Source organism: Pelodiscus sinensis, chromosome 1 (genome assembly GCF_052426305.1).
Source record: "Pelodiscus sinensis isolate ZL-2025 chromosome 1, ASM5242630v1, whole genome shotgun sequence".
Taxonomy (NCBI): domain Eukaryota; kingdom Metazoa; phylum Chordata; order Testudines; family Trionychidae; genus Pelodiscus; species Pelodiscus sinensis.
In genome coordinates, this window is record NC_143052.1 from 76,594,440 (window position 1) to 76,613,219 (window position 18,780).

General features: G+C 40.8%; 1 protein-coding gene across 3 annotated transcripts in view; it reads left to right on the top strand.

The window, feature by feature from the left end:
* The window catches only part of LRRIQ1 (leucine rich repeats and IQ motif containing 1), a 169,720-nt gene that overhangs the window by 1,102 nt on the left and 149,838 nt on the right, over positions 1–18,780 (top strand). For all 3 annotated transcript variants that reach the window (XM_014568997.4, XM_089780159.1, XM_089780161.1), the window contains exons 2-9: positions 3,056–3,164; positions 3,696–3,832; positions 9,931–10,042; positions 13,116–13,210; positions 14,064–14,181; positions 15,086–15,315; positions 16,965–17,039; positions 17,540–18,775. In XM_014568997.4, the coding sequence (XP_014424483.3) occupies positions 3,698–3,832; positions 9,931–10,042; positions 13,116–13,210; positions 14,064–14,181; positions 15,086–15,315; positions 16,965–17,039; positions 17,540–18,775 (2,001 nt within the window). In that variant the 5' untranslated portion in view covers positions 3,056–3,164; positions 3,696–3,697. The remainder of the gene's footprint in view (positions 1–3,055; positions 3,165–3,695; positions 3,833–9,930; positions 10,043–13,115; positions 13,211–14,063; positions 14,182–15,085; positions 15,316–16,964; positions 17,040–17,539; positions 18,776–18,780) is intronic.

Sequence of the window (18,780 nt, forward strand, 5' to 3'; positions counted from 1 at the left end):
TTGGAGCCAGGAAGACTGGAAGAGGGGCTAGTACTGGGGGAGGAGTGGGTGCACGGGGTTAGAGTAGGAGGTCTGGGAGGGTGGCTCGTTTTTGGGGGGAGAGCAGTGGCACTGAGTTAAAGCAGGGAACTGTGTGTTAGAACTTCTGGCTTCTTTCCTTTCCTGTAGGTAAACAGTGGGTCTGTTGGTTATGTCTGGGGGTTCCAGTCTCATCTTTGTGAGGACTTTGGGAGCTGATGCTTGGTGGAGTGGGTAGGGGAGAGGAAGGGATTCTGGGAAGCAGGATTCTTGGGTTCCTTTTCTAACCATGACATTTCTACTCTTTGTGCCTTTAATTTCATGTCCCAAGACGGACCCCAGCTAGAAGCCTCCCTGGTCCCACACTCTCTCCTCATAGCTAGGTCAGTCCAATACCTATAGACCAGGACTAACTCTCTGGGTGGATGCTCTTTTGTTGCACTCTGTTTGTTTCTGAGTAAGTGTCCACACTAAGAGTTAATGAGGAATGGCTAATGTACCCTATCTCCTTTGGGCTCTTCCCTTGTGTATAAGTCCTAAGGAGTCTTGCTTAATTTTCTGAGGTATACTTCTTGAGGAGGGAAAAGAATTATGTATGAATTGTAGATCACACTTTCAAAACCCTACTAATACCATGAGGCTTGCTACTTAAATTGCGGCTAGCTATTCTGGTTTATTTTGCAGTTATTTATATTGATTATTATATGCTGAATTTATCAAAAATATTCTAAATGTACACGGAAGTTGAATCAGAAAGTCCCATGGTCCTTTATTCCTAAACCAACTCTCATGTTCTAAAACTTCAACTCCCAAAGTTTGCTATATTGTACCTGCTATGCCTCTTCACTGTGCTTTTCTTGAGCAGATACCTATCTTAGTTTTCAACTAAGTACTGTATAATATGCAGATGAAAGGTATAGGAAAACTGATTATTTATGTTTATACTTAACAATAGTACCAACATGAAAGGGTAAGGTTTGTGGGACTTTGAAGATTAATAGAAACTACCCATGAGTATTTCCATATAAATAAATTAGCATGGACTGCCTACCACCACAGCAACTTGTTTAGCAGCTCAAGTTCATTCCTAGACTGCCCTGTAGGCTTTACCTTAAGTTGTTAACCCACATTGCTATGTCTTTGCTATATTAATCGAGTTACCAAATTCTTTGAGTGACCCCCACCATCAAAAATTATTGCTTACCTCAATACTACACACAATTTTTCCTGGTATATATGTACCCTTGAGCTCATATAGCTTTCCTCATCTGAGTTGTCTCATTAAAGCCAATTAAAGTTGCACACATGTACATGTTTGTAAGAATGGGTGCTAAAATAATATTTTACTATTTATATGCACCCTTTCCTCTCAAAAGTACTGATACATATAAAATTTTAGTTCCAGCCAAACCTTAATTTTACAAAGTATGTATTTCTACTGATATCAGTAGGACTACTCATGTCTCTAAAACTAAGTGTTCATGTAAGTCTTGTCATGATTGGAACCTTGCTGTGGATATTGATTTATTTTTTATCTTAGAGAAAGAGTTATGAGATACCTGCTATAGCAGTGATTGGCAAAATGTAGCCCATGGCCACATCTGGTCCACCATTGAACTGTGGCTCAGCGGGAGCTTTGGGCAGGCTTCCTGCCTCTTGCAGCCCTGGATGCTGTTCACAGTTGCTGACTGCAGGAGCCACGTGCATCTCTGCAGGCTGTGTCCCCCACAGAGGGGGTTGTGTGCTGCCCCCACCCTAAGCACAATTCCACAGTTCCCATTGGCCAGAAACCACCCAATAGTAGCTGTGTGGGCTGTGCTTGCAGCGGTCAGTACACAGAGTCCCCTTGCGTGGGGTGTGTGGCATGTAGAGATGTTATACCAAATAAAAGCAAGCAGGATCTTATGAGGGGGATAAGGCAAAAAGCCACATTTATTGTAAAGATAATAATAAAAAAATAAAGAAAAGATAGAAGCAAACAACGTTGTTTAACTACTTATTCCTAACACTACTTAACCCTTATACACTTTATATATATATATATAAACCATTCATTCATACATCCATTCATTCAAGTTCTGTGTATAGTTACCAGCCTGGAAGTTGTTTGTGACAGAATACTGGCCAGGTATTCTGTACACAAGTGATGGTAGTGGGGAGCGAAGTCCTGATCAGATGCGCATCTGAAGCTCCTGGTGGGCTGGCAGCAGAACCTTGGACTCTGATTCCATAGTTTTTTAGTCCAGTTCTTATAGGAATTTCTTCCTATGCCAGTCTATGGAAATTGCTGCATCATGCTGATGTCTCCAGGGTGGCTGCCAGGTGCTTGTCAGTGATCTCATCGGGTGGACCTCCAGTACTTGGTTTTCTCCACTTGACACCTTTTGGTTGCACTGGCACCTGACGCCTTCTTCAGCCCTTTGTTGCTGTATTCTCAGGCTGGCACCTCTCAGAACCATTCACTCATCATCCAAGCACTCTCTCTCTTACATACATTCCTTAATTAATGTTTCCCATACAATATTTTTGTATAATAGTAACTTTACATATCTCAGAGTTGTAGTTACAAAAAGTTTCTGGGTGGTATTGCTTAAAACATTCTCTGAGTACTGAATAAAGTTACAATGTTTTAAAGAGAACAGGCGTCAATTAAGTAACAATGCCCTTAGTCAATTACAGGGCTTGCTCCCATAACAGAGTTAGTGGCTTGACAATGCATTGTTACAATGTATTTCTGCAATGTCAATTTCAAGCAGCCCCTTGCACAAGCTTGAGCATGCCCTGGAGCGCCCGGGGGGGGGGAGGGGGCGGCTGTTTCTGGCTACATAGGATTATATTCTTAACAGTTCTAAGTTACATGACCTAATACATTATATTCTAAAGGGGCAATAATAATAATAATAAAAATCTAAACATTTAACAATCTTAACAAATAATAATAATAAGAAGAATTAATAATAAATCTAAACACTTTAAGTTGTGGGGAACAAATTATGGGGAGTCACATTTTTAATACATTGATATGTTATCCCTACAGAGATGCACATGGCCCTCGCAGCTGGCCACTTTCAGTAGCGTGTAGTGTTGCAGCAGGCAAGGAACCTTCCTTAGGGTCTTGCTGGGCTGCTGGTCAGGAGCCACCTAAGGTAAGTGCCTCCCAGCCAGAGCCTTCCCTATGCACACCATCCCGTCCTTCCTCCCAATTCTCGGCACCTCTGCTCCTTCATTGATACACCCTGCCAGACTCAGCACCCCAATCTCCTGCTTCAGGTCACAACCCCCTCCTGCCCTGGGTCATAACACACATCTCTGCACTCCTGTCTTAGAGCACAACCCAGTCCAGACACAGCATCTCCTTTTACACCTCTTATCCAGGTCAGAATTCTCTGCTGCACTTATACCCCCTCGCAGATCCTGTACCCCCATCCTGCATCCCAATTCCCTGCCCCAGGTCACAACTTCTTCCTTCACCCAAACTCTTCCCTACACCCTGCAACTCCTCCATTAATATAATGGAAGGGTGTGGTCCTTGACAACTTACCAAATTCTTGGAGTGTCCCCCATCAAAAATTATTGTTACCCTAGTACTATAGCCACAAATCTAGCAGTAAATGCAAATCTACTATTGTATTGGATCTTATTTTCCCTTTTTTCTGTTACATTTTTATTATGGAAAGCTATGGAAGATGATGATGATGATGTAAAACTTGAAGAAGAAATTAATATAGAATTGAGCAGAATCAGTGTTACTTCCCTTGAAGAAGATGATCCCAGCTCTGATTTATCTGCAGATGCTTGGAGTGATGGTGAAACAGTAAGTGTTTGATAGAAACAGAAGAAATAGTACTGCCTTTACTTTTGCATGGCAAACTTGTGTTTTTTGGTGTGCCATTTCTAGCCTCTTTGTGGGCGTACTCTAGGCATCAGAAAGTCTAGAGCAAGGGAGGGCAATACATTTTGATGAGGGGGCATGCTGAGATTTTGGTAAGTGGCTAAGGGCTGCACTTTTCTATGGACTGTGGGGTTGGAGAGGGAGTTGTGAGCTGGGGTGAAGGGAGCAGGAGTGTACAGAGCATTTGGGTAATGACCTGGGGCATGGGATTGAGGGTGGGCGGGGATCCATGGGGGGATATGGGTGCAGGAGAGGATTCTGACCTGGGGAGGGGCATAGGAGGGGATCCAGGAGGGGGTGGGGTTTCAGAGGCAGGCTCTGATCCAGAGGTACTTTACCTAAGTAGTTTTTGGCCAGCAGCACTCTCAGGCAGACTTCCTACCTGCTAGCAGTCACCACCTGCTGTTCCATGTGGCTCTCTCTGCTGCTGTGAGCAGGAAAGGCTTTGTGTGCTGCCCTTGCCCCCAGAAAAATCTTTCAGTTCCTATTGGCTGGAAAGTGCCCAATGGGAGCTGAGAAATTGTGCTATACTGCCCCTGCCCAATGGACAACTGTATTTTCCTATGCTGAATATGTGAATTGGTAAATTACTCATATTCAAGCGAGTTCAGTAGCAATCAGCCAGAACTATGCAGTACAAACATTCAAATTAGCATCAAGTTGACTGAGGCCTAGTTCAAAAGAAATATTGTGTAGTTAGATTCTTTTCATTTAGTTCACATGGGGAAAGGTGTAACACGCACATTCCTAAACCCTTCTCTCACACAGGAAAGGTGACTGACTGACCTGACTGCAGCAGGGTCTTGGGCTTTCCTGGGGTGCTGACTCAGCCAGTCACTGTGGGGGAAGGAAGAAGCCAGGCTGTTGGTGAGCTTAGCACTCTGACCAAGAGCTGGTTCTCTGTACAGTGCAGGAAGTGGGATGCATCATACCAGGAGGGTTATGGAGGATCAGTGGCATTGAGGAAGGCAAAGGGGCAAAGCAGGGAGACGACAGCAAGAAGAGAAGCATGTAAAGGGCTGATGGGTAGGTAGCAGAGGTGACACATAACCAGCTGATGCCTGTCTCCTGCCTGTGCTCACCAGCCAACATAGCTCACAGTATACAGCCAGTGCCACCTGGAAATAAGATGGGATCCAGGGACAGTGGGAGAGCTGTGTTGCATTTCTGTGCATTGTAGATTTCCCCTTCCACTAAGCTTGCACATCTATCCATCAACAGCCATTGGACCCTACCACACATTGCTAGTAGGCAGGTCTCTGGCAAGCAGGGATCCAGCTAGAAGCAGGATCCAACAGTGCTAATGGGACGAGAGAAAATACGAGACAATTTGCTCCTTTAAAAAAAAAGTCAAGACACCTGCAGGCAAGCTTAAATAGGCGACTGTCCCTTTTAAAATGGGATGTCTGGTCACCTTATACTTCACCTGCTTTGTCTCTCTTCTACCCGGGGACCAATACAGCTGCAACAACACTGCATCCAAATTGATTGACATAATTCTACATAGAAGTCTATGCAGTATTATTTTTTGGAATGGTTCCAATATCATCAAAATCAGAAAGTACCTCAAGAGCACAATGAATATTGCATATTGTTCTATGCACTAGAATGTCAATAACCTAGATGGAAATCAGAAGAACCAAAGGGGTGGGGAAGAAGTATGGGACAAGAGAGATTAATACAGTATGTGGAAAGATTAACAGAATGTCCTATTCTTTTAGGATCTCAGTCTTCAAGTGAATTCTTCATAGGCTCTGGCATCCAAAGGGGTCAGGCCCTTAGTAGTTTATGCATCACAGTCTTTGGAACATGTTATTTGGAGGATAAAAATACCATGGAAATAGAAAAGTTGCTAAATGCAGGTCATGTAGATTGTAATTGGTAATCATGGGATGAAACTGAGAAAAGAAATATTTAAACAGAAATTGAGGAGAGATTTCTTAATATCAAAACTAGGGAGGTTGATGAGGACTTCTTTATATATGGCTTATTTAGGTATCAAATAGGAATGTAGGAAGTTTGGAAGTGAAAGGTTAACAGTTTAAGTAAGCATCATCCTAAATGGGTAATGCTTACCAGTTCCAGTTAATTGGTAACCAGTGAGGGCTCACGCAGCTCCTTGTCTGCTGTGGGCAGAGGGTTTGGATTAGGAGCCACAGACAGAGTCTGCGGTCATCTGTATCAGCCTCTGCCTGTGGCAGACCTGGGCATCCCTCAAACAGAGGGTGCTCTGGCATCTGGAGCAGCCTCTGTCCGCGGCGAGTCTGGGTGCGCTGCAAACAGGGATTACTCCTGCAGAGCATACTCTGTCCATGCAGAGCAAGGGCACCCTGCATGCAGGGGCTGCTCTTGAGGGGCCTCGGACCCGGGATTTGGCAGCAGCCCCAGCCCTCGCGTGGGGGCCAGTAGCTGGCTGAGCCAGCTCCATCCCCATCCCCATCCCCAGTGCAGGACTAGTAGCCAGCAGCCAGGCCAAGGGTGGAAGCCTTGCACTCTGGGGGCTGCTTCAGCTGGGCTGGAGTGGTCCCCAACCTAAGTCTTAGTTAGTCAGTTAGGTTGACCTAACTTTTGACTGGTGAACATTTAACTGGTTAACTGATTAATTGAGAGTTTACATCTTTGGTAGAAAGAAAGCCAAAGTAAGCTTGATCTTTTCCCAACCTTATTTCGTTAAATTTGAGTTTTGGATCAGTTCTCATAGCAGGCAGAGCATGTGGTGATGCCTGTTAAGGTTGCCTTCTCTGTTTTCACTTGTTTGTTATTAAATCTAAATCTAAATCAATTAATTTACTCTTTATGGACTAATATATAATCATGGAAATACATGTGTTTTACATAACAGAAATATCTGTGGCTCTTCTTTGTCACCTTATGAGGGGTCTTGGTACCCCCTCAGGGGTCCTTATCGTAAGTCACTGCTCTGGGGATCCCTGAGACCCCTGCACCCAAAAAACCCAGCTCAGTTCCCTTTGTCCCCAAAGTTCCCAGACCAGTTCCTTCAGTCCCCCAAACTTCTGAGGCCAATTCTGGCTGTTGCATGGGCTTGTCTTCAAGAGAGGTAGGGGGGCCCGGGCCCTCCCTCACCTCCGGGCCCCAACCCAGGACCCTGAAGGCAGAGGTATTCCCCACTGTCAGGAGTTGTGGGGGTCCCTAGCCAAAGCACGCCACCCCCTTCTGGGACCAACAGCCCTGTCCTGGGTCGTTTCCTACTTCTCTGTGGTCCTTAGGGGTTGTGCGAGTCCGTAGGGTGCTTCCCTGTTCCACCGCACTGTGCCAGTTGTCCAGTCGTGATACTTGCCACCAGGTCTTCCATGTCCCCGCTTTGGCTTCGCCCTCTCAGTACCAGCACCTCCTTCGTCACGGGGTAGTCGCTACATCTGGTCAGGCTCTCCTGTAGCTCAGCATCCGGGGGTACCTGCTGGGGAGACTGTGTCCATACTCCGCCTGGGGATTTTGGAGGAAGGAGGGGGGAGTCCCGTCCCCCTCCCAGTGCCAAAGCCAGGTATGAGGCGGACTGGCAGAGAGGACTCTCTCTTCTGGCCCCTCCTCAGTTGGCCCCACCTGGCTCTCCTTCCCCCCTCCGGCCCAGGCCTCTTTATACTCTCTTGCCAGCCAGCATATCCATGCTCACCATCTGGCATATCGTGCTGGGCTCCTCAGCGGGAGGCGTTCCCCCTGGGTCCTGGTGCCTGCTGGATTCAGCCCCGCTGCCCAAGAGCAGGCGCCACAGCACCACTGCAGCAGCGTGTGCACCCCCAGAGTGCCACACCAACACCAAAAGTGCGGGGTCCGGGCACCCCATCACACACCTCTTTTAGCATCCAGCTCCCATCATCACTTATTCTCTGTTGTCCTTTTTTCTGTAGGTGTGCGTCCTTGCTTTCAAATCTTTACTATGATCATAAACCTCAAAGATTCTTTCTGTTATTGCCATCATTAGAATCTTTTCTCTTTGTAAAGCACCACTTCCCATTGGCAGAGGGCTCCTAGCACATTGGCCAGTGTGAGTCCATTACAAAACATAAAGCCTGATCCTGACAGTCCCTAAGCTATCACAATTCCATTTTCAATAATGAATGTCAGGACCTCTCAGTGTTCAGGATCACCAAGGTACTAAGTGTTTTCTGAATGCTTCTGAACACTTTAATCTCCTGTAGATTTAAAAAGTCATTAATGCTCCTCAGCAACAATCGGAAGACACTGGGTTCTTCACAGGATGGGGGCCTTTAATCAGGAAAAACAAATACAAACTGAACAACGAGGGTGAGAACCCTTATTTTTGTCAAGGTGAGGAATTTGTTGATGATATTCCACACAATTAAGTTCACTTTTCTGCTTCTGATTGCCCTTCTGTGCTTTCTTAATGTGACTTATGTGGTTGGGGACAGCGTAGAGTACTATTAGAAGTGGGGTACTGTAGAAGTAGGTGAGTCATTTGTAGGCTCATTTCAGAGAGCTAAATTCTATGATTAATTATGGTCCAGAGCTATACATTTCCCAGATGCACCATGGTATTCTCTTTGATGTCAATAAGAAGTTTTTTACAGAGATCAAGGGGACTATATGGTCTTTATTTAGTAACTAAACATTTAGTTATTTATTACTTTTTTAGTGCCTTCTTGTAGCATTCATCATTCTGAGGACAATCTGTTCCCCTTTAGGCTGCTGTGACCTCTGCTTTGTTTCTTTCATCCATCTCTTCTGTACTTTTCACTTACTTCCTTGCAGCAGCATCTTGTTCCCAACCCAGTGCATTTTGTCTAACCACTGAAATTATCAATAATTAAGTAAGAGAGTAATAGAGAGGTAGCCGTGTTAGTCTGATCTTGCTAAAACAAAAGGAAAAACTATGTAGCACTTTAAAGACTAATAAGATGGTGATGAGCTTTCGTGGGCCAGACCCACTTCCTCAGATCATATTCTGGAAGAGAATTGGCATGACCATATATACCAAAGGAATACAGTGAAAAAAGTGAACATATTATTAAACTGACAAATCAGATTTAGTACAGAAGGTGGGGTGAGGGGGAAGGAGGGAGGGAATAGCGATTTGAGTCAATGAATGGCTAATCAGGGGTGATAAGTGGGATTACTGACTGTAAAGAAAATAAATGAAAATTTTTGCCCCACCAAAAATGTTTTGTCAGAACTGAAAGGTTTTGTGGAAATGGAATGGTTCTGATAAAATTTTAATGGGGGAGAGTTGGCGGCGGGAGCTTTTCAGGTGCAGCACCTGAAAGAGGGAGAGACCCATCCACCCTAAAATAGTAGGTGGACGGCAGTTAGCATACTTGATTACAGTATAGGGAACCATGGGCTCCCAGCTCAACATAGGGACTTGAGCCTGGTGGGTTGCTCACACTTCAGAAAAATAGCTTAACCAACAGACAACTAACTGTGCTATTGCTGACCCACTAAACATTAAATGTATCAAAAGTGGGACAATTACATCAAAAGAGATTGAAAGTCTACATAATTTGTTGTTAGGGGACATGGGAGGCCCAGGTTCAAGTCCCTGGTAGATGTGTATTTGTGAATCTAACCTGTCCTTCAAAAAATGTAATATCTCAATAACTAAGACCCCACGTCTGATGTGTGATTCCTCTACTGTGAATTATTTGTCCTTTTATTCATTTTGGATCAAACCAACAACAAAAACCATATCAATTAGAAAAATGTTTCTACAAGGCAGGAGTAATTAGTTTGCTGTGCAGTCTAAATGAGTGACACAATAATGGAACTAAGGCATGATTGGACGGGGGGGAAATGCATGATTTGTAGGAGGTAGCAACAGTTCCTGAAATCTGCATCTTTAACAGTGTGTCCCTCACTGAAACACTAAAGAACAGAAGCGAATCTCACAGCCTGAGAGGATAAACTTGTGTATTGGGGCTGATGCTAGTGCTCTAATAATAGTTGTGCAGAGACACCATGGAGCTTAGTTAAGAATGTTAAGTATTTACCTGTAGTCTTGACAGAGATGAAAATACAGAATTTAATTAAAATATTATTATTTCTAGGCTTCAAATGGATTACCAGAGTCAGTTACATACTATTTAAACTTTGTGAAGAACAGAAGTAAAAATACTGAAAATCTTATATTGCAAGATGTAGAAGATGAAGAAACTGCAAGTAAGCTGTGATCATAATAAATTGATGTGTGATGTCCCCCTCAAGCCCTTATATTACCAAAATAAATCAAACTAACAGCCATCAGTAATATAATGTAAATCCTCAAACTCAACAAAACTATGAAACCTACTGCACAACTTTAACTCATCATCCAGTATGGAAGCTCCTATGGTCCTTTTTCAGAAGTTCTCTGGAAAGTATGTGGTCTGGTATAGCAGGGGTGGATACAGTTTGCCAAGGATTGCTCCTGTTGGGCTGACGGATACTAACCCTGATGAACTGCGTCCAGCCCACATGCCTCTTATTGCCCACTCCAACTGTATAGTATGTATGCATCATTTTTATTATTACAAAACAGTTTGTAAAGGATTGGCCAAGAAATATGCCCCTGTTCAGTGCTGTAGAAAAGTTGATTAATTGTTTATAGGCTGGACTGCCTAGGGCTTGAGGTTGTATTGTTTTTTTAACCTGAAACATAGCATGGACTCTTATTAATAAATTCTTATTAGTATAAGAGTGCTTAAAACCTGCATTCTTTTCTGCCTCGTTGACTCAGTCAAGGATATACTCACATTTCTGTGGTAATAACTGCATAATTTTAGATGAGCGTACAAAGGCATTTTATGCATGTGTTGTACTGAGGGCAATTTGAAGGTATCTCATCCTAAATTCCTTCTTTGTATCCTGCATAATTGTTTCCTACCCCACTACTGGTAAACCATCCAGGCTCCAGAATGTCCCTACACTTGCCTCTGACTTCACTGACTGAAGAGTGATGCATAATGTTCCTTTGCTTTCTGGTTTCTTGAAGCTCCAATTTTGCAGACTCCACAAGGAGTCCAGTGTTTCTCAGTTACCAGTCTGTGGACTGGTGCTGGTCCCTGAGATCTTCTTGAAACAGTTTTGGAAGGCAGTGAGCTGGTCGCTGGTATCAAAAAGCTTGAGAAATATTGCTCTAGTCTAGACTATTCCGGTCAATCATGAGTTTTCTTTTTAATATTCTTTTCAAATACACATGTTTAGCACTTGTAATCTCTAGGGACCTAATCCAGATATAGTATTTGCTAGGGAGCAGCCTTGCACTTGGTTATTCGACACAGGTCCCAGAGCCACTTCTGATAAGTAATTTCAAAAAATTACTTCCTGAAATAGTACTACTTAGTCTCTTGAGACCAGGGGTGCACAGTAAGCATCCCACAGGTCAGATGCGGTTTGCCAGGGTTAGCCTCTGGTGGGCTGCCAGACTCTTTGTTTACTTGGGCATCTGCAGGTATGGCTGCTCGCAGGTCTTGTTGGCCATAGTTTGCTTTTCCCAGCCAATGGGAGCTATGGGAAGTAGTGCGGGCAGGGCACTTAGGGGAAGCTTCTTCAGTTTTATCAGTAGTAAGAATTATATATATTCTAAATATAATATATGCCTAGTTATTTATATTGTCCTTTTGTGGAGCTTCAATTTAACGCAGTTCTAATGCTGTACAAGTAACCACACCAAACTTACTAGTGCCTTCTAGCTGGCGAATGTGTTTTGCCCTGTGGAGTGTTTTTCTTTGAATATATGCTGCTGTCATAGATTTTTTTTACTCTAATATTTAATTTGTATCTATCCAGTGCTTTTAATTAGTTTAATTAGATTAAATTACTATTAAAGGAACCTATCTTGTCTGAGTGGATTTGGAGTTTTTCCTCAAAATAGTACCTGTGGTGAGCACTTTTTTAAAGAAAAAACACACTGTGCTTCACACTTTGGATTTTATGAACTGATAATAGGAAAGTACAATTCATCAGCGTTAGACTACCATATAACCTGATACCTTGGGAATGGAGGTTGTTCATAACTAGGAAATGTTTAAAACTCTGAACACAATGTTATGATTGTTCTTTTAAAAGTTTACAACTGAACAGTGACTTAATACAACTTTGAAACTGTACTATGCAGAAGAAAAATGCTTCTTTTATTCATCTTAATTGGAATCATAGAATCATAGAACCATAGAGCTGGAATGGACCTCAGAAGGTCATCAAGTCCAGCCCCCTGCTCTAGGCAGGACCAATCCCAACTAAATCAACCCGGCCAGGGCTTTGTCAAGCCGAGACTTAAACACCTCTAGGGATGGAGACTCCACTACTTCCGTAGGTAACCCATTCCAGTGCTTCACCACTCTCCTAGTGAAATAGTTTTTCCTAATATCCAAACTGGACCTCTCCCACCACAACTTGAGACCATTGCTCCTTGTTCTGCCATCCGTCACTACTGAGAACAGCCTTTCTCCATCCTTTTTGGAACCTCCCTTCAGGAAGTTGAAGAATGCTATCAAATTCCCCCTCTTCACTTCTGCAGACTAAACAGACCCAACTCCCTCAGCCTCTTTTCATAAGTCATGTGCTCTAGCCCCCTAATCAGTTTGGTTGCCCTCCGCTGGACCCTCTCCAATGCGTCCATGTCCTTTTTGTAGTGGGGGGTCCAGAACTGGACACAATACTTCAGATGTGGCCTCACCAAAGCCAAATAAAGAGGAATAATGACATCTCTGGATCTGCTGGCAATGCTCCCCTTAATGCAACTTAATATGTCATTAGCCTTCTTGGCTACAGGGACACAGTGTCGACTCATATCCAGCTTCTCATCCACTGTAACTCCCAGGTCCTTTTCTGCAGAACTACTACTTAACTGGTTGGTCCCCAGCTTGTAACTATGCGTGGGATTCTTCCATCCCAAGTGCAGGACTCTGCACTTGTCCTTGTTGAACCTCATCAGATTTCTTGTGGCCCAGTCCTCCAATTAAAATGAAACAAATATGGAAACAGTTTCCTTTCCTTGTCACATCTTTCTTTAAACATTACCTTTTTATTTTTTATATTTTATTTTTTTAGTAAATTATGTTTAACAAAATACTGCACTGTAATTATTTTATTTTTGTCTCTGCTGCTGCCTGATTGCATACTCCTGGTTCTAAATGAGGTCTGTGGTTGATGGGTCAGTTCATAAATGTGATGTTTGTAACTCTGAGATTCTACTGTACTTAGATTAAGACATTTTCTTACAATATCTTCCCCCTCCCATTTTCCTCCTCAGGTGAACACTATCAAGTAGTATCTAACCATGCTTCAGAGTACTTGGCAGAGTTGGCTTCTGAATACAATGAAGATCCAGAAGTATTGAAGAAGAGGGTATTCTGTGTTTAAATAATCTTTGTAGTACATTAGATTCAATAGTTATTACAGATAATAAACAATCTTGCAATGACTAATGCACGTTTAAAATTACACACTCCCTAAGTAGGACTACAAATGTGCCTGGTATATAAGATTAAGCATTGCATGTGGTTTGCAGGTTAGGGTCCTTGGTTGTGATTCAATTATTCCATAGATTAGGGGTCAGCAACCTATGGCATGCATGCTATCAGTGGCACATGAGCTGATTTTCATTGGCATATGGGCGGGAACTCAGTCCAGCCCTGCCCCCTTACCCCACACAGCAGGAAGCCTGCACTGCTGCTTGATCAGAGTATTTCTTCTGATCTGTTCTTTTGCTGGAACTAGAGTTGCTGTGCCCATGAAAGCTCATGATACCATCTACATGTTTTGTTAGTCTATAAAGTGCTATCCCAGACTATTTGTTGTTTTTTTAAGTTTATTCTTTTAACAGAATTTTTTGGACTGTTGCAGATATCTAAAATTCTGATCTTAATGATTTTTTAAAAAAATCCTGTGTTACTAAAACAGTAAGATTTGCATCTTAATTTATTTGTTAATGAAGCTACTATAAATAGGACTATTATTGACTTTAAAAATATCGACAGCATGCAGACCTGTAAATAGAAGTGAATATGTTAAATCTCAGCACACCAATTCTGAAAGTTTGCTGACCCCTGCCATAGATCATGAAATTATAATATTTGATATAAATGTTTAGTAGTCTTAACTGGCGGTGTGTGAACATTAAATTGACTAAAATAGGCTTGGATTGTTATAGCTTCATCCCTTTTCATTTTATCCTGAGAAAGTGTTTGGTTTTATTCAGATACTGTCTGAAATAGAAAATGAAGAAATGCAGGCCAGTGCTGGTCCTGACAGTAATAGTCAACCCAACAGTGAGGACATAACTGGCAGTGTGGTTGCTGATGAATGTTCTGTTGCAGGTAAACTAACTTAATATAAATGTATTTGTGCTACTGATTAGTTCAGTACTTATATTTGCCATATAAAGTATTTTTTCTGATCTATTCTTTTGATGAGAGTAATCATGCAAGTCAAGTACAATATATATTACAATGGGATTTAGATGTTGGAACCAGAGTTACTTTGCCAATTGTAAGATTGAGATCTTATCTTATTTTTTCCTGTCTAAAGTCTTGATAATAAATGTATTTCAAATGCACAAATAATTTAAGTAATATCATTTGTTAGTTAATTTAATGTATTGGTTGGCTAAGCAAACTTAAAGGTCCCCAAATCAACAAAGGTACCAATCTTAATTTTTGATAATTTCAGTTGTATTGACATTAAGGGCCACATTTGCAGAATGTTTCTTTGGTCTGATTATCCAGGTTTTTTTGCACGTCAATCTCATTCAAGTGCCCCAACTGAGTGCAAAGAAAGTTTGTATGTGTCTGTTTTCTTATTCTCCAAGCAAAATATAATATGAACATTAATAGAAGCTAAATTGTGGGCACCGAGCATTTGCTTTATAGACTATTCACTTTAAATACATAATAGACAGACTAGGAAAGAATGTCACCCTTGAATGCGGTCTCTGTATTCTGCTGTGGTAGAATATGAGAGCTATAAAAGTCCATATTTGGCCAAGGGAACATTTCCCTGATGCTTGCATAGATATGACTGCCAAACAGCCCTACATAGAGCCCCTTACAAATACTAGTATAGTGGGTATGCATGCTTGTGACAGGTCCTTGGGCTGTACAAACAGAATCTTACTTGTATTGTTTTCTTGTCAATATATTAAAATATTTCATGATTTCAGATAAATAATTACTATGAGCTCAGATCTTCAGTCAAAATGTGCGCTTGCTTAAATTTTTGTAGATAACGATGACATGACTGTAAGCTTCACTTACCTTGAAGTAGAAGAAAGGTGCAAGCAAGAATTTGAGCTGTGGGAGGAGCAACAAAAAGAACTTGAAAAACAGAAAAGGAAAAAACTAAAAGCTGAGATGGAAATAGAGGAAAAACAAAATGAGGATGAAAAGAAGAGAAGGCAACTATGTCTGGAGGAATTTGAGACTGAAAGAATGAAGTTAGAGATGCTTCATAAGGTAACATTTAAAAACAAGATACTGATAGCATACCCCTTTATTAATCTGGACTACTTGAATCAACAGCTCCAATGCCGAAGAGAGGAATAAATGTACCCTCTCAAATCTGTGCACAACTCAGTGTCTCCATACTTGTGGTTTGAAAGAGATACTGCTGAGAATAGATCATGTAAGGTTTTTTATTATGATTCTCTTTCTTCTTCCCTGTTTTGATCAGCTGTGAATAATTTAACAAAGATGATACTTAAATTTTCACCATTAGGCTTTATCATTATTAGTTAATATTTATTGTATGATACCAGCCAAAATCCCTGGACAAGAATGGAACCCCAGAATGCTAAATGCTGGACAGGTACAAAATACACAACTCAGACTTTTTTCATGGAAAACTTTGGCTTTTTTTGTGAAAAATCCAAAATAAAATGTTTTGGCTGAAAGCATGTCTTCTGGCAGTTTTAGTTCTGATTTCTTAGGGTATGTCTACACTGCATGCTTATTTTGAAATAAGCTATTCTGGAATAGTTATTCCAAAATAGCTTTTTTCAAAATAGCACGTCTGCACTGCAGGGAAGCCTCAAAATTAGTCCAAGGCAGGCTGCCCTAATGTAGACTTGCTACCTTTATTTAGAGCCACAGGAGGCACCAGGGAGGAATAAGTTAGAATGGCCCTGGTGAGGGGCTATTTTGAAATAGCAGTAGAGGAGCATCTATACACACCTTATTTCGAAATAGCTGTTTCGGAATAAGCATTATTCCTTGTAGAATGAGGTTTATAGATTTTGGAATAAGCTGTCTGTTATTTTGAAATTATTTGAAATAACGGAATCGCTGTGTAGACACTCACATTGTTAATTTGAAATAATTCTAGTTATCTTGAAATAATGGTGCAGTGTAGAAGCACCTTATTCTCAGTTTCTTCTCTTCATGTAGTTCTCTAGTCAAGAGAGTGGTTGCATCATGGAAGATGTATTCTGGCTGGGAATCCCAGACCATAGAGAAGAATGAAGGCATAAGAAAAACAAATTATAGCTTCCATGAAGAACCTGATTCAGATGTTTAAATTCAGGGATTTTTTTCAATTTTTTGTGGAAGTTTATACTTTTGTGAAATTTTTCATTTAATTGAAATCCAAGTTTTCTGTAAAAAATGTGTTGGTATAAAATTTTAATTTAGCTGTAGGAGACATTGTTCCTTCTTCAAAGAGCTTATGAACTTCAGAGCTATACACTATTCTAATGAGGGCAGTTCACGTTTCTGTCAGAGCTATTGTTCCATACTTAGACGTCATTGCATCAGTTAGCTTGCATGCATTTTGAAGGATCTCTTTATGACCCATATAGGTAGACACTTTATTTTCAACCACAGATTGACGATTTTTGAAGAACAAGATGGCAGCTATCTGGGTACAGTTCCAATTTGCTGACCTTATTCTGTTTTTCAGGTTATGATCAAATGGATGATACTGAATCTGAGTTTTTAGCTGCTTGATTTTTCTGATTTGACCAACCTGATTACTTTTTATACTTCAAGTGTCAACACAAAATAAATGGATCTTTGGAGAATGCGATTTTTATAAATAGCTATGATTTTAGTGAGTTACACAATGAAATATATTAAAATAATTTAATTAAGATTATTTGTTTATACAGCAGCAACAAGCTATGATGGAAGATGAGTTATTAAAAGAAAAAGAAGTTTGGCAAGAAAAGTTTAAGCAACATGAGGTAACTTATATTTGTGACCGTTGTCAAAGAATTTGAATGTTATTGTAATAATTGAAAGATACTTTCATTGTTATTGAATTTGATTGTGCTTTTCTTCATGATTTTAGCATATGGATTAAGAGAGATACCTTTGTGGTTTTAAAAAGGAAAAAAAGGGTTTTTTTAAATTTGGGAAAGCAGCCCTTCTTTTAAGACAGTTAGTTCTGGCTGAGCAATCCATTTCTCTTCTTGTTTGAGCAGCTGCAAATAGCAGTTAGGTTCTTCAGCTAAGCAAAACCTTTAGTCAACTTTTCAAACTGGAATTTGTCTCTGTGTGTGGATAAGATGACAATCCTATGTCCAGAGTAATCTGGAAAAAGCCAAGAAGAAACCATATTAACAGAAGATAAAATATATTTTAAGAATAAATCGATGTCTGTCTTGTTTCACACATTACATATTAAGAAAGATTTTAATAATTTAGATGCTGAATAAAATGTATATCCATTGTTTTGGCATAGGAATTGATCAAAAGTCTACAGTTGCAAATAGAAGAGGCGAAAAGGATCTTTGAAGAGCAGAAAGCAAAAGAAAGACAAAGTTTGGCAGAGCAGTGGAATACAGCAGCTGTAAAAATCCAAGCTAGATTTAGAGCATTTGTTGTTTACAGAAAATATGCTCCTATCTTAAAAGAATGGAGAGCAGAAATTAAAAGGAAGAAGGAATTGCAACAAAAAATGGAGAGAGATAAGAGAGAAAAGGAAGAAAAAATGATGAAAAGGATCCAGGAAAGGAAGCAAAAAGAAGAGGAGGCAAGAAAAAGACAAGAAGAAATTGAAAGACAAGCATATATGGAACAGGTGAGGAGACGTGAGGAGTATGAAAAGAAGAAAGTCAGTATGAGGCTTGCACGAGAAAAGAGCCTACAGGAAGTATCAAGAGGGCAACAAGGAATAAAACAAAAAGAGAAAATAGCAATAAACACAGCAGTTGTAAATAGAGATAAAGATACAAAAAATATGAAGGAAGAAAAAGGAGAAAATACAGAAGACAAAATTGATCAGGAAAAGGAGCAGAAGAAACAAATATTGGAAATAAGAGAAGAGGGAAAGAAACAAAAAGAAAAACATGTTGGAAAGATACAAGAGGCAAATAATTCAGAGAATCTAAAAGACAAAAAACAGACATCACCAAACTCTGAGAAGAAAGAAGAGTCTCATGAAAAAGGTAATGAAAATGAAGATGGATATTTGATGACACATACAGGAAAAAGTTCTCTGCAAACTACAGTCCTTGACAAAAACACAAATACAAATATGCTGGACAGAGAAGCCATTGTCCTTGTAGCTAATGATGCATTCACAAATAAGGAGAACAGTAGTCACATCAGTCAGTGGCACGTGGAGGCCCAGGCATATACCAGCAACAGTAAACACAAAGTGCAATTTTGTAAGTCTGAAACAATTAAAACAGCAGAGGTTGTGATGAAGGAAACTCAGGAGGAAGTTGCTGAGGATTGGGACAATAGCGTGAGTGCAATTAAGTCTTTTGAAAGGCCCCTAACACAGCTTGATGATGTTGAAAAGAGGAGGCTAACTTGGATGAGGACATGCAAACCCTGGTCTAAAATTTATATGGAAAACCAAAGAAAGAAAGTAGTTAAAAGAAGCAGACCAAGAAAAAGCTCAGCTAGCAAGATGCCTCCATTAAGTACAGAAATTATTCTCCAGTGTGGCCTTTGGAATGCCCTCCAACAGGTAAC